Source organism: Odocoileus virginianus, chromosome 3, assembly GCF_023699985.2.
Source record: "Odocoileus virginianus isolate 20LAN1187 ecotype Illinois chromosome 3, Ovbor_1.2, whole genome shotgun sequence".
Classification (NCBI taxonomy): domain Eukaryota; kingdom Metazoa; phylum Chordata; class Mammalia; order Artiodactyla; family Cervidae; genus Odocoileus; species Odocoileus virginianus.
This window is the reverse complement of record NC_069676.1, coordinates 10,082,532-10,095,057: the sequence shown is the minus strand read 5'-3', so window position 1 is coordinate 10,095,057 and position 12,526 is coordinate 10,082,532. Positions and strand designations below refer to the sequence as shown.

The 12,526-nt window shown below is 44.2% G+C and overlaps 1 protein-coding gene across 7 annotated transcripts in view; it reads right to left on the bottom strand.

Annotated features, from left to right (window-relative positions):
* Positions 1–12,526, bottom strand: part of CACNA1A (calcium voltage-gated channel subunit alpha1 A) — a 370,739-nt gene that overhangs the window by 188,318 nt on the left and 169,895 nt on the right. For all 7 annotated transcript variants that reach the window (XM_070463180.1, XM_070463188.1, XM_070463192.1 and 4 more), the window contains one exon: positions 10,008–10,147. In XM_070463180.1, the coding sequence (XP_070319281.1) occupies positions 10,008–10,147 (140 nt within the window). The remainder of the gene's footprint in view (positions 1–10,007; positions 10,148–12,526) is intronic.

Here is a 12,526-nt window from a genome sequence, read left to right as displayed (position 1 = left end):
TGGATTGATTAACAATCCAGTCAAGAGATGATGACGGCTCAGCCCAGGGTGGTGAAAGCAGGGGTGGAATAAGTACTGAATGCGTGTGTAAGTTGGAGCCTACAGAACTGGGGGCTTCCCTGGGGGCTCAGATGGTAAAGAATCTGCCTACAATGCAGCAGATTTGGGTTCAATCCCTGCGTCAGGAAGATCCCCTGCAGAAGGGAAAGGCAACCCATTCCAGTATTCTTACCTGAGAAATCCCATGGACAGAGGAGCATGGTGGGCTCCAGTCCATGGGGTCACAAAGAGTCAGACATGACTGTGATGTCCAAGCCAGGAGGCGTCAAGATTGTTGGTCAGAGCTCCTGGAGGGACAGAGCTGCTGTTCTCTGTCAGGGAAAGAGATGGAGGGGCAATATTGGATGATCAGGAGCTGAGTTTTGGATGTCTTGAGTGTGAGATGCCTGTGAACTCCTCCTCCAAAGTGGGATTTTGAGAGAGGTCCAGGTTGGAGATGTAAGTTTGGGGAACATCAACATAGAAGGAGTATGTATTTATTTATTTTAAAATACTTTAAAATTTGTATTTATTTGGATGTGCCAGATCTTAGGTGCAGCATGTGGGATCTAGTTCCCTGATTAGGGATCGAACCCAGGCCCCTGGCATCGGGAGCACAGAGTCTTAGCCACTGGACCTCCAGTGACATCCCTAGGAGTATTTAAACTCTTAAAGTTGGATGAGATTGCCAAAGGGTTGAATATAACCAGAGAAGTCATGAAAATGGGTTCTTTGTTTTTCTTAAATGACCCCCCCTCGATTTCGTCTCCCCTCTCCCCAGTTCTCATTCACCCTTCTACTACACAACCCCACTGCAGGTGACAGCCTTTTGTCTCTGGATCAGGCCCAGGTTTTTGGAGAGAGGAGGGGCTGTCCAGCTTCTACAATCTCTGTCACAACACGGCATCAGCAGGTCCTATAGTTCCTCCTTGCATAAATCAAAGCACAGTGTCTTTTCAGCTGGCAGCCTCTCCCTTGGCCCCAGGCACCCACTTGCTTCCCGTTTCCATTGAGATTTCCTCTGCCTGCTGGGTAGCTGTCTCCCTGCCTTGGTGAGAAGAAAGCAGTCATTAGCCCTGAAAATTACAGAAGCAGTGACCAGATGCCTCTTCAGAGGCCGGCTGGCATTTGTCACAGCAATTCAAGAGGACAAGACCTCTATCAGCCCCCAAACCTGCAGAGAGATAGATGGCAAGGTCTTCTCCAGCCACACAGGGAAAATGGCCAAGAAGCTCAGTACAGAACAACGTCACCTGGCCATCTGGTCTTCTCTCGATCCTGCCCCACCCCAGGCGGGGGCAGAGAGAGAAAGGACACTTCTAGACAAGCCAGTGTGCTGGGCGCTGTCCCGGGTGCTGAAGTCTCTAACCCATTAGGCGTCTGGCTATTACTCCTTGTGTTGATTTGGGATTCTCTGAAAGGAGATCCAAGACAAGGACTTTTGGGAGGCCACAGAATTACAAGAGAGTGAAGCAAAAAGTTGGTAAAGTGTGTACCAATGAATAGGTTTCATTGTGAGCAACTGGGATTCAATCCTGCTAAGACTCTTTAAGAGGCTGTAGAACAAACCCCTGAGTTTTCTCACTGAACAATGGGAAAGCGAGGGTATTTATACATAGGCATCCTTGCTCGTTGGTTAAGGGCTGCTCCTGGCTGGTGTCCAATGTCTGTCATGTGGGCTGAACAAACTCCTATGATTCTGGAGAAGACTCTGCATCAGAGATGCAAAGATGAGAGTGCTGGAGGTGCAAAGAGGTGAGCTGCATAGGAACTGCCCACTACAGTTGCAGGTAAACCCAGAGATGAGATGAACTAATAAAGAGTGGGGCATGTGCAGCAACAACCACATTCCACCAAAGGAATCTGTTTTAACTTTCCCTTCAGTTCACCAACTCCCATTTACGAAGCACTCAAAGAGCTTCAGGGGTGCAGGCCATAGTATCTGTCACTTATTTTGCCTCCTCCATTCCCAAGTGACTCAGGGTTAAAGAATCTGCCTGCCAAGCAGGAGGTGCAGGTTCCATTCCTGAGTTGGGAAGATCCCCTGGAGGAGGAAATGATAACTCTTCCCAGTATTTTTGCCTGGGAAATCTCATGGACAGAGGAACCTGGCAGGCTACAGTCCATGGGGTCACAAAAGGGCTGGAGACAACTCAGGGACTAAACAACAGTCCCCTACCACAGCTCTAAGAGGTAGACACTCTCATTACTCATATTTTCCAGGTGAGAAAACCAAGGTTCAGAGAGACCAACTCACATTCTCAAGTTCATCAGTGGCAGAGAGTCAGTCCCCTGACTTTGAGGCCCAGGTCTTAGCTATGTAGACTATGCCAAATTCCCATTTTTGTAAACCTACATTACCCATTTCTTTCCTGCCACCATGGAGCCCAAGATGAGGGAGAAAATGAAGGACTGTCTGCTGACTTCCCTGAAAAACTTGACTTTCAGGAAAATGGACTCAAGAAAAATGGATTCTGGATCCATATCTGCCTGAGTTCAAATCCTGGATGCACTATTTTGAGGTAGGTGAATTTGGGCAAGTTATTGATGTCCTTTGAGCCTCAGTTTCTTCATCTGTGAAATGGGGATAACAATGGTACTTAACTCAGAGGGTTGTAAGAATTAACTGAACATATATTTATATATATACAGTATATCATGTTATAACTGCCTTGTAAGTTTTAGAGTGTTGATATTGCCACTGTTCTTAATAACAAGTATTATGTTTATAAGGATACTGAGCTGAATATAGCTCTTTGTCTGAACTTAACTTGACCCAGGGATATCCTAGACTTAGGGATGTGTCCGAGCAGGGCAGCTGAGATCCTAATCTGCCATTTACTAACTGTGGGACCGTTTGTAAGTAGTTTGGTCTCTCTGAGCCTCAAATTCACCTCTAAAGAAAGGTCTTGCAAAACTGAAAAGTGATAACAAACATGAAATTGTTAATATAGTGCTGGCACACAGTAAGTGCTCAATAAATGATGAGAATAAAAATCATGGCAGCCAGCATCATTATCATCACTGTTGCTCCAAGATGGACAAACAAGCTCCTGCTGCTAGGAAGTGAAGCGATTCTTGATGGAACATGGTTCAGCAAATATCATGACAACCAAATGCTCTGAACACTAAAAAGATCGATGCTCTCTCCACGACAAAACTCTCTGAATGACAAAAAGCATTTGTGCCACAGTAGGGAATCTTTCTGGTACCAGAACTGACTGACTGATCCTCTGCTGGGGGGTGGGGTGGGGATTAATGGAAAGAGACATTAAAATAAAATGTTGCTGGCATTTATAGGAGCCATTAGTTAGTCTTGTGAGTCAGAATGCTAGTTGTGCTTTATTGTTGTTGTTTGGAATGCTGTTTTCATTTGCAGGCAACGCAGGAGAGGCTGAGGAACAACTACATGTACTGTTCAATTAGTCAAAAAAGCAAGAGAACTTGTGAAGTGTGTGATTCTAGCCAAGTTACTTTGACCCTTCTGGTCTTCAGTTTCTTCAACTATTTAAGGAAAAAAATGAGAAATTGGAATTGCTCTCTGAGGCTCCCTATTTCTCCAGAAAGGGATCACAGGCTGGATATTTGGGGAAAAGAGGGAAAGAGAAGGCAAAGCTCTGATGACGGAATCCAAGGGGTGGCATTGGTTATCTATACCACCCCCACTGACCTCCAAACTGGGACGCCAAGACTCCTTGACATGAACATATCTTCTGATTTTAGAAGACTTCTGATTACCCACCATCTCAATGTGACTTTGGGCAAATTACTTCTCCTCTCTGTGTCTTTACTCTCTGTGAGTAAAATAAAGGGGTTGGACCTGCCAGAGTCCACTGAGTCCTAACATTCAATGATGCTATGAAAACAAAGTCAACATCTTTTCCTGCTGGTCTCCAAGTACTTGAGTCTTTTCCTCATTTCTGACCTCAACACAAAACTGCCCAAAGCCTGGGGTTGTTCATAGGACCTTTCAGAAAGGAATCTTTGTTTTTTATAGTCACAAAATATGAGAGCAGGTAAAGACCTACTCAACTGCCCCTTGTCTGCCTTAGCTGATGTCAGGGTATCTATCATAGACTCCTGGACTGTTTGACTATTTGTATCAATCCAATGGTCCCCATCTCCTTAAATAGCTTGGTAAATTTCCCAGGGGGCTTCTCAGGTGGCTCAGTGGTAAAGAATCCATCTGTCAATGCAGGAAACATGGGTTCAATCCATGGGTCATGAAGATCTCTTGGAGAAGTAAATGGCAACCTACTCTAGTATTCTTGCCTGGGAAACCCCAAGGACAGAGAGGAGCCTGGTGGGGCTCAGTCCATGGGGTCACAAAAGAGCTGGACATGACTTAGTGACTCAACGGCAAAAACAGATTTTTCCAGAACACTCTGATTATCAGAAATGTTACCACCTTCCAGCTTGGCAAACATCTATTTTACTGATCACCTACTATATGTCAGGTACAGGGCTAAGCCCATGAATTAAAAAAATAATCATCTTCGCTCCTACCCTGGCAGCATTTGCAGTCTCTTTTCTTAACATGCACAAGTGTATTATCTGATTTCTTCAATATATACATATATTTGAACATTACAGTAAGAACTCTGTTATTTCAGAAATATAGCCAAGCTTCTCAAATCTTCCTCTTACACATTTTCAGTTTAATGATCAAATTTCAAATACGAGGGAAGAATGCTATAAATAGCATTGATCAACTACAAAGTTAAAATGTCTCTGAGGCTTTGAGCTACACAGAGCACACAAAAATCCATGGGTAAGATCTTTTTCACCAAATGTCACACCAAAAGATGGCTAAAACCTTGGTAATCCATGAAAAGTGAATGGTATTTTAATGCTACAGATTGCTTTGAAATATGAGAACATGATGCTTTAATCAGAAAGCCCACATTCAAGTCATCTTTGTTTCAATGTCAAATTAATACACTGGAGTCCCCTTCCCCCAAGAACACAAAATTAAGAGTTTATTGCATTTCCCCATTGCTGACATTGCACAGAAGTCTAGGTGTGCAGGGACACTAAAATCTTCTCTCTCTGTTCCTGGCTTATAACCCAAGAGGAGACTCAAAAGTCCCTTGGAATTTGAAGTAATAATTTGCACTATGTGCCCAATTTGAAGGAGACAGAACCACCAGACAGTAAGAAAGAAGGGTTGATTACTGGAGAAGTAAGACAAAAGCAAGAGAAAAGAAGAAAGAAGACAAATAAAGAAGGAAAGGGAAGGGGGTTAAGAAATGAAGAGAATCCACAGCAGGGGCTCCTTGTAGCATTCGAATCAGGACCCCCCTGAGACTCTGATGAAAACTACAGACCAGGAAAATACACACACACACACACACACACACACACACACACACACACACACACAGTTTTGGCATGAAATTTCAGATGGCTCATGGATCCCATTAACTCCAACTACGAGCTTGCATCCTTAGGACCAATTTGCCCCAGAGGAAGACTTTGCCCCAGAGGCTCATCAAATATCAGGGAACTGACAAAAAAAGATCACCTTGTTGTAACTGAGTAGTAGATCCAAACATCCGGGCAGCAGACTGACCTATCAAACGGCTGCCTTTCAACGTGTATGTGTGTGTGTGTCCTAGTCGCTCAGTCACGTCTGACTCTTGGCGACCCCATGGACTGCAGCCTGCCAGGCTCCTCTGTCCATGGAATTCTCTACACAAGAATACTGGAGCAGGGTGCCACTCCCTTCTCCAGAGGATTTTCCTGACCCAGGGACTAAACATGGGTGTCCTGCATTGCAGGCAGTTTCCTTACTATGTGAGCCACCAAGGAAGCCCTGCCTTTCAACTTACTAATCACTTATTGAGACTTACTATATGCTCAACAGTATGCGAGCTTCCCTAGGTGTTTCAAGAACCATGTTACAGAAAACAGGGGTTTTGAAGGCTTCTTCCTGCCATCAAGGTCAAGCCAGCCTCTGGCAACAGAAGTCAGCCCCCAGGGAGCATAAGCTTGTACAACCACTTTGCAGAGCAATTTGGCAGGATCTAGTGAAGCTAGGAATGCATAGAGCATACAACTCAGCAATTCCACTCCTGGGCACATGCCCTAGAGAAACACAAGAAGGAGGGGACAGTTTTGTTCAAAATAGCACAAAGCTGGAAACAACCCAAATGTATAAATACACGGTAGAGTGTTCATACCACAGAATACCATGAAGCAGTGAAAATGGATGAATGGGACCATTCTTGTCAAGCAGATTAACCTTATACTTCTTATATACTTATCTAATTAAACTGTCACATAAGTATCATATACTTCTTATATTCTTATATAAAAGCGTAAATACATAAATGGAAATGATAAGCATAAAATTCAGAAAAGTGCTTCTGGATGGAGAGAAAAGAATGGGGCCAGGAAAGGGAATGCAGGGACTTACACCATATTAAAAAGGTTGCATTTTTAAGAAAAAAGTTATTATTGGAGTACAGCTGATTTACAACGCCGTGTTGGTTTCAGGTATAGCACAAAGTGAATCAGCTTTGCATATACACATAGCAACTCTTTTTAGATTCTTTTCCCGCATAGGTCATTACACAGTATTGACTAGAGTTCTCTATGCTATACATAAAGGTTTTGCTTTTTTTGGTCACCAATATGTTCACTTTTATTGGTTGTATATTTTACTACAACTTACTGTGCTTTCAAGGACAGTTGAAATATACTGTTTTCTTAGTCAAAAAGAACCTTCAGTGAAGTATGGATAAGACCTTTTTACTAGATCTTCCTAAAGTTACAGATTGAAGAAAAAAGGGAAAAGATAAAAGAAAATCAAATGATATATTGTTGAACCTGTGTAAAGGTTAATCTACTTGAACAGGTAGTCTTCGAATGGAATATCACATTCTTAATCTTGTAAAGGTTTGATTTTGATGGCGGTTTGTCCCCATCACCTCCCTGTCCTCACCTCCTCCACTTTTCCCCTCGCCCACCCTGCTCCAGGCATGCTGGCCTCATCACTGTTCATCAAACACAACAGACACAGTTCAACCTCCGGCCCTTTGCACTTGCTGCTCTCTCTGCCTGGCGCTCTCCTCCTTCGGCCATCCTCACGGCTTATTCACTCACTTCCTCCAGGTTTTCATTCAAATACCACCTCCCCAATGCTAGTCTTCCCTGACTTCTAGCCCTCCTGCCCATAATGCATCCCATTCCTTCTCTGCTTTATTTTTTCTCTAAAAATATCTCATCAACATCTAACACACTAGATACTGTATTCATTCATGCATCTTGTCTTTCTTCACCACTAGAATGCCAGCACTATAAGAGGAGGGATGTTTGTCTGTTTTGACCACTGCTATGTTCCAGAGCATATAGTAGTCGCCCAATAGTCATTGAATGAATATTTGCATACACAGGCATTTGTTATATGATTCTCCACTTCTTTTAGAATTATCCTATTATACCTTTTTAGAAATGATTATTTCTATCATGCTTTTTTTATCATACATTTTTAAACAACAACAACAAAGTCAACCACTGAACTGTTGCACGCACAAGTTTCCTAGTAAGCAAAGAGAAAAGTGCTCCATGCCATGATACGTCCAAGGAACCTTCTGAGGTCATGAGGCAAAGGACCTTGGGCAGAGCAAATAGAGCCCCCATCAGAAAACACTAGGGCTAGCTCTCAAAACAGACTGTTCAGATCTGAAAGCCTCTACCAAAATAGCCCAACCAACACAGCTCCTTCTGTGAGAAGCAACATTGCTTCGAAACAACTGATACATTTAAAAAACCTGAATTATGAGAGGCCAGCCAACACAGTGTGGACCCTAAGACCCATGGCATCTGCCAAGAGAGGAAGGACCTGGAGCAGCAACAGGGCCTAGAGGAGAAACAGAATCCCACGGAAGAGAACTTGGAGAAGGAAGTGGCAACCCACTCTAGTATTCTTGCCTGGGAAATCCCATGGACAGAGGAGCCTGGCAGGCTACAGTCCATGGGGTCACAAAGAGTTGGACACAACTTAGCGACTAAACAACAGAAGACAACTGTGACACCGTAAGGAAAACTGTGATTCCCACACAGAAATGATCCCATCAGTTCAGCTCAGTTTAGTCGCTCAGTCGTCTCCGACTCTTTGCAACCCCATGAATCGCAGCACGCCAGGCCTCCCTGTCCATCACCAACTCCCGGAGTTTACTCAAACTCATGTGCATTGAGTCGGTGATGCCATCCAATCATCTCATCCTCTGTCGTCCCCTTCTCCTCCTGCCCTCAATCTTTCCCAGCATCAGGGTCTTTTCCAATGAGTCAGCTCTTCGCATGAGATGGCCAAAGTACTGGAGTTTCAGCTTCAGCATCAGTCCTTCCAATGAACACCCAGGACTGATCTCCTTTAGGATGGACTGGTTGGATCTCCTTGCAGTCCAAGGGACTCTCAAGAGTCTTCTCCAACACCACAGTTCAAAAGCATCAGTTCTTCGGTGCTCAGCTTTCTTTATAGTCCAACTCTCACATCCATACATGACCACTGGAAAAACCATAGCCTTGACTAGATGGACCTTTGTTGACAAAGTAATGTCTCTGCTTTTTAATATGCTATCTAGGTTGGTCATAACTTTCTTTCCAAGGAATAAGTGTCTTTTAATTTCATGGCTGCAATCACCATCTGCAGTGATTTTTGGAGCCCCACCAAAAAAATGATCCCATAGAGGATTATAGTCCCATAGAGGAATACTGGGCTCTAGTATAGGAGAACTATGAGGAATGTCTCCCAGTGAATAGGGCTCTTGGCAGAGAAGAAATAGACTTAGCTCGGAGGGGAGGAGTAGGTAAGCAAAGGAGTCCAAAATCATTACAAAACGGTAAAGCCTGTAATAGGACTGGATAAAGGGCTTTGGGGTCAGTAATGGAGACTGGCTGACTATCCATCAAATCCATTTCCATTTCCTTCTAAGCACAGTGTGCTGTTTCCCAGCTTCCCTGAGCCATGTATGGGCATGTGCCTGAATTTGAGCAGAAGTCTGTATCAGTGAAAGAGGTTATGAGCCAGGTTCCAGCCAGGACTCTACAACCGCCTCCCTGCCCCAAGCATCACCATCCACGTTCATGTCTGTTCCATGATTTCCCGTAGACAAGCAGACCCAATCTGTGAGTCAACAATAGGGAACCACAGTGTACATTGAGGGCCTGCGTCCCTCAATCACTGTGCAGAGGAGAGAAGCCTGCCAATGAGAGACAACTGTTTTGATCCTTCAACGAGCAAGAAATAAAACTTCTGTTGTGTTTAAGTCATTACCTAGTTTTGGATTTTGTTGTTGCTGTTACAGCAGCTAGAGTTACCTTATACAGGGTGGACAGTATATATACCTTCACCTTTTACCTCTGGTTCATTGTATCAGATCTGAAACCTCCTCAGAGGCATTGATTGCACCTTACTTCAATTGGTTTTCTCCATAGTCCCACCACAATCTCTCGCACCCTGAAGTCCTCAAAAAGCATTTACCAATTTAAAATAAAGGCAAGGTATTCCCCCAAGCAAAGCAAAAGGACCACGTGCACACAATAGTTACAAACTTGAGTTCCGGAATGACATCATCTCAGGTTCAAATCCCAGCTCCATCACTCACTAGCTGGGTGATTGCAAGCAAGTTCCTTCTATGCTTCAGATTCTTCAGCGCTCACATGGGAATATTAATGTTTCCTAATTCATTGGATTGTTGTGAGGATTAAATGAGAGAATGCACGCAAAGCACTTTGGAAGCAGTCAATTCTAATAAGCTCTTATTCTAATTGTAACAGAAAGCATCTGCTATGATCTACAGCCGAGATGAGGAGGTGAGGGGGGTTGGGTAAGAAGGCAGAAGCACAGTGAAGAATACGGGGGCTCAGCATTTCTGAGTCCAGCCTGGATGACACCAATCCTTATGTTTCCAGAGTTCTCATCATTCAAGATAATTCTGAGAAACACAGAACAGGCCACTCACCCTGTTAGCACCACCACGAAGTCCATCACATTCCAGCCATTCCTCAAGTAAGAGCCTTTATGGAAGGCAAATCCAAGGGCGATGATTTTAATTCCAGCCTCGAAACAAAAAATTCCAATGAAGTATGGTTCTGTGTCATCCTGGAAGGGGGAGAAGGTAAGATTAGCGTCTTTGGCTGGGCAAAGGGCGGCATGAACAGGGAACCACCCACTCAGAATCTCTACCCACTTCCCCTCACCTCTCCAGACTTTCCAGCCCTCACTGCGCCTCACTGAATCCTGCCTGGTTTAACCTTGTCCAAAAGCTACTGAGAGAAAAACAGAAGCATGGAGAAGACGACTCCTTTCCACTTGGCCAACTTTACACACTACTTAGGCAGCTATGTGTGACTATTTAAATTGAAATGAAGGGATTTCCTGGTTGTCCAGTGGTTGGGAAACTGCCTGCCAATGCAGGGGACACAGGTTCGATCCTTGACTGGGGAAGATCTCCTATGCTGTGGGGCCACTAAGCCTGAGTGCCACAACTATGACGCATATGCACCTAGAGCCTTGCTCTACAACAAGAGAAGCCTCTGTAATGAAAAGTCTGCACTGCAATGAAGAGCAGCCCCCACTCACTGCCATTAGAGAAAGCTCACGCAGAGCAACGAAGACCCAGCACAGCCAAGAATAATAAATATATAATAAAAAAGAAATTTAAGTGAAATAAAACAAGACTCAGTTCTGCTGTCACTAGTCCCATTTCTGGTGGCTAAAATATTGGACAGTGCAGATGTTGGATATTTCCATCACTGTAGAAAGTTTCACAAGAAAGCATCGGTTGAGAATGTCTACTTGTCACATACATCATCCAGGACCCTGGGGTTGGTCCCTATGCACTGGCCTCACCTCCAAGCCCCCAAATCTGACACGTGTGATGATTCTAAGCTGGTATGCACCAGTACAGCAGTTCAGGTTGAGAGAATACTGGAATGAATATTTCTGCACTGGCTGGTAAATGGCTAATGTTCCAGCTCCCAGCTCCCCGCCAGACCTCTTGCCAGGTCTGGCTTCCAGCTGACACTGTAGTATTAATGCTTGGAGCTAAGCTATAAGCTTTGTTCCACCAGAGCCCCTCCACTGCTGCCTCCCTCATCTGTTAATGACAATGCTTCTCAAGCTTCGGTCATTTTCATTCTGCTTCCACGAGCTTTCCTATATCAGCTCACCATCGCTACTACTATTTGCTTACTATTCTTTCAACAAACTCTTTTTACTTAGCCTGATCTTAAGCAAAAACCAACAAAAAAGTTTTAAATCATTGTTTTTCGGGACTAGTTATCTATTTTCAGGAAACACATTATAATACATAACTGCATATGTGTGCTGGGTTGTGTCTGACTCTTTGTGACCCCATGGACTGTAGCCCACCAGGCTCCTCTGTCCACGAGATTTCCCAGGCAAGAATACTGGTGTGGGTTGCCATTTCCTACTCCAGGGGATCTTCCCCACCCAGGGATCAAACCCGCATCTCCTGCACTGACAGGCAGGTTCTTCTGCTGCACCACCTTGGAAGTCCAGTACATAGCTATTAACAAGTAAAAGCCTTGAGATCATCAGTATTATGTGGATTAGGAAGGAGTGACTTCTAACATCTCTCTCTCCCTACACTTGAGTTTTGAAAGCTGGCTTTGAAATGGTGATAGGAAGGAGCGAGGGCTCCTTCTTGGGATTGTCAGAATACCAGGAGGCAAACCAGGGGGCTGAGGGATGGCCTGGGGCATCGAGAGAGAACTTCGTGCTAGCTGACAGCTCTGCAGAGTTCCACTAGATCATCAACTGGATTGTGACTCCAGAGCTGATATTCATGTATAGTAAACCTGGGGAAAAGAGAAACCAGCTAAATGATACCCTAAGCAAGCAACCAGGCAAAAGTCAGAATGTGAGACCTTCCTTAGGGCAACTGGACTGGTTTCTGCAGAATCAGTGGCAGGAGGGAAGATAACTGCCTTAGAGTAAAAGCCTTAACATCAAATCTAGACCATGTACGGATCTTGGTTCAAACAAAACAACCTGTAAGATGCCATTTCTGAAGGAATCGTGGATATTTGATTACTGGCTGGGATTTTGATGACTCCCAGGAACCACTGGTGGTTGGATGTCAACATGTCACTGGGGTGATGTAAGAAAGCACCTTTTTTGGCCACTCTCTGTGCCTTGTGGGATCTTAGTTCTTCAACCAGGGTTTGAACCCAGGTCACGGCATTGAAAGAACCAGGTCCTAACCACTGGACCATTAGGGAAGTCCCAGAAAGTGCCCATATTTTGAGCAATGCAGACTTAAGTATATGGCAGTGAACTGATGTATTGCCTGGGATTTGCCTTAACATACTTTGGCCAAGAAAAACAAACCAAGGAAATAAAAAACAAAAGGAAACATGAAGTGAGGCAAAATCTTGATATTTGTTGTCTTTGGGTGATGAGTTCATGAGGGGTTCATGGTACTGTTCTCTGTGTATTTATGTACGGCCAATATTT